General features: G+C 40.9%; 1 protein-coding gene across 1 annotated transcript; it reads right to left on the bottom strand.

Moving 5' to 3' along the window:
• Window positions 1-419: 419 nt before the first annotated feature.
• LOC149228811 (uncharacterized) lies at window positions 420-1481 on the bottom strand. The gene has a single exon (XM_089378374.1). The coding sequence runs from the start codon at window positions 1449-1451 to the stop codon at window positions 777-779; it is 675 nt and encodes a 224-aa protein (XP_089234500.1). The 5' UTR covers window positions 1452-1481; the 3' UTR covers window positions 420-776.
• Between the last annotated feature and the right edge of the window lie 364 nt (window positions 1482-1845).

Raw genomic sequence — 1845 nt, 5'->3', positions numbered from 1 at the left:
GTGCTCGCGTGATCTTCATAGTGGAATTTGACTCTTCTGAGGACAAACATAATACCCTTCATTGAGGGCCTTGATTTGCAGGACACACAAGCTTATGCATCAAACCTTGGTCCCCACTTTTTTACTCCTCTTCTAACATGTTAACTTCAGTGACAATGTGGTTCAGGCTCCCCAATCTACCTCTGCATTTTTGGGGATCTGAGTCCTTGGCATCCATTGAAAATACACCAGGGAAGTTCCATTTCTGCTCCTCAGAAACCAGCAACAGACAGATATCCCTGCATATGGGATTTGGTAAAACATTTTAAGAAAGGGTGTTTTCTTAGTTTCATCTTGCTATATATTGCCCAATGGGTATAGCTTAGTTTTATCTTGTTGTAAACAGAAACATTTCTATTTCTATAAAAAAAAAGTAGATATGTTCCAGTTAATAAAACACCCGTTACGCATTTATTTTAAGGGAACTTTGTTTACAGCAGGCCAAATACCAATAGAAAGCATTCTGATGGACATCGGTTCTATGATTTCAACCCTAGTTCAGAGGTTGTGCAAAAATTTTGCATTCATCTTTGGATACTAAGATCATTAATATAATCCAGAAAAAGAAATTCAAGAAATAAGAATCAATCTGGTGCTCTTCAATGGCACAGCATCTGCCTTGCAGACGAGGATCTCATACACAACTAAACGAACCCAAACCATGGGGCCACCTAAAGTTAGGATGCGCACACAGTTCACCTGAGGAGACTCGAACCGTCCGCGACGATCGAAGACCATCAAGTCTGACCCAGACCCCTTTCAACTGATTTACACGCGTCCTTCAACTGCCCGACCAGATGCTGTAGCTGTTCAACCGTGCAGACAAATTCAAGATTATCCTCAGACGGCGTGGTGGAATCCAGAATTTTAAGCCCCAGAAAATAGAGAAGCTCTTTGCAAGCCTTGTCTTCCGACGCAGATACGCAGTAGTCGAGTCTCCAGTCGACCCCTGTAAGACGCGCTAGGGAAGAATGGTGAGCACTCCGACACAAAAGTTTTCGTAGTTCCTGCTTATTTTCCATGAATAAGTCGCCCAGAGGCTTCGATGCGGGGTCCGATAAGGCGCAGCGTTGTGTGAGATATAAGAGGAATTGGTGGGAAGAGAGGTCTCTGCGAGCGGCCTCCAAATATATACAGACGAGCGCTGAATAGGTTTGTTTAATGAGGTCAACCGGGATTTCATGGAATGGGGGGGCAGAAAAAGCGGATTCTTCTGTCTGCTGTTGGAGTAAGACGGAAAGGGCGGCTCTGGCCATAGCTCTCAAATTATCCGGAGTTGCACTCGAATTATCATCGCCATTGCAAGAGAATGGTTTGAGAGCGTTTGGAACATCTTCTCTGATCTCCATGGCTCTCCACCATTCATTATCACGCCATTTCTCAATGTGGTTGTATAATGCCCATTTCCGCATCCCAATTTACTCACTCTATTTTGACGAGGAAGGGGGTTTATTTATTTATTAATTATTTTGATACATCGTGGATTCGAGTTTACGGGCCCTATTACAGAGGACTGGGTGACGCCACGCGCCTTATTATTATTGATTATTAAGGGAGACTGAGTCGGCATCCATTTTTAGGGTTTAGGGTGTGAAAACATAAACAACTATTTTTAGAAATTTTGTTTTTGAAAAAATGAGAAGTAATGAAATAGGATTTTTAGAAATTTTGTTTTTGAAAAAAAAAATCTATTGATGGTTTAAATTTGATAATACAAGAATTTGAAGATGTAATTAATATTTTTTTCTGTGGTGTTACAAATTTTCAATTTTACAAATGGTGTATAAGTATTTTGATGGTTATTAA

This window comes from Pinus tabuliformis, chromosome J (assembly GCF_031772625.1).
Source record: "Pinus tabuliformis cultivar Carrire ecotype Pingquan chromosome J, CPIR1, whole genome shotgun sequence".
In the NCBI taxonomy this organism is placed as follows: domain Eukaryota; kingdom Viridiplantae; phylum Streptophyta; class Pinopsida; order Pinales; family Pinaceae; genus Pinus; species Pinus tabuliformis.
Note: the sequence above shows the minus strand (reverse complement) of the source record. Positions and strands in the feature narration are given on the sequence as shown.

What these genes read in the sequence shown, in the direction of transcription:
- LOC149228811 (XM_089378374.1), bottom strand. Translation starts at nt 1,451, where the DNA reads ATGCGGAAATGGGCATTATACAACCACATTGAGAAATGGCGTGATAAT.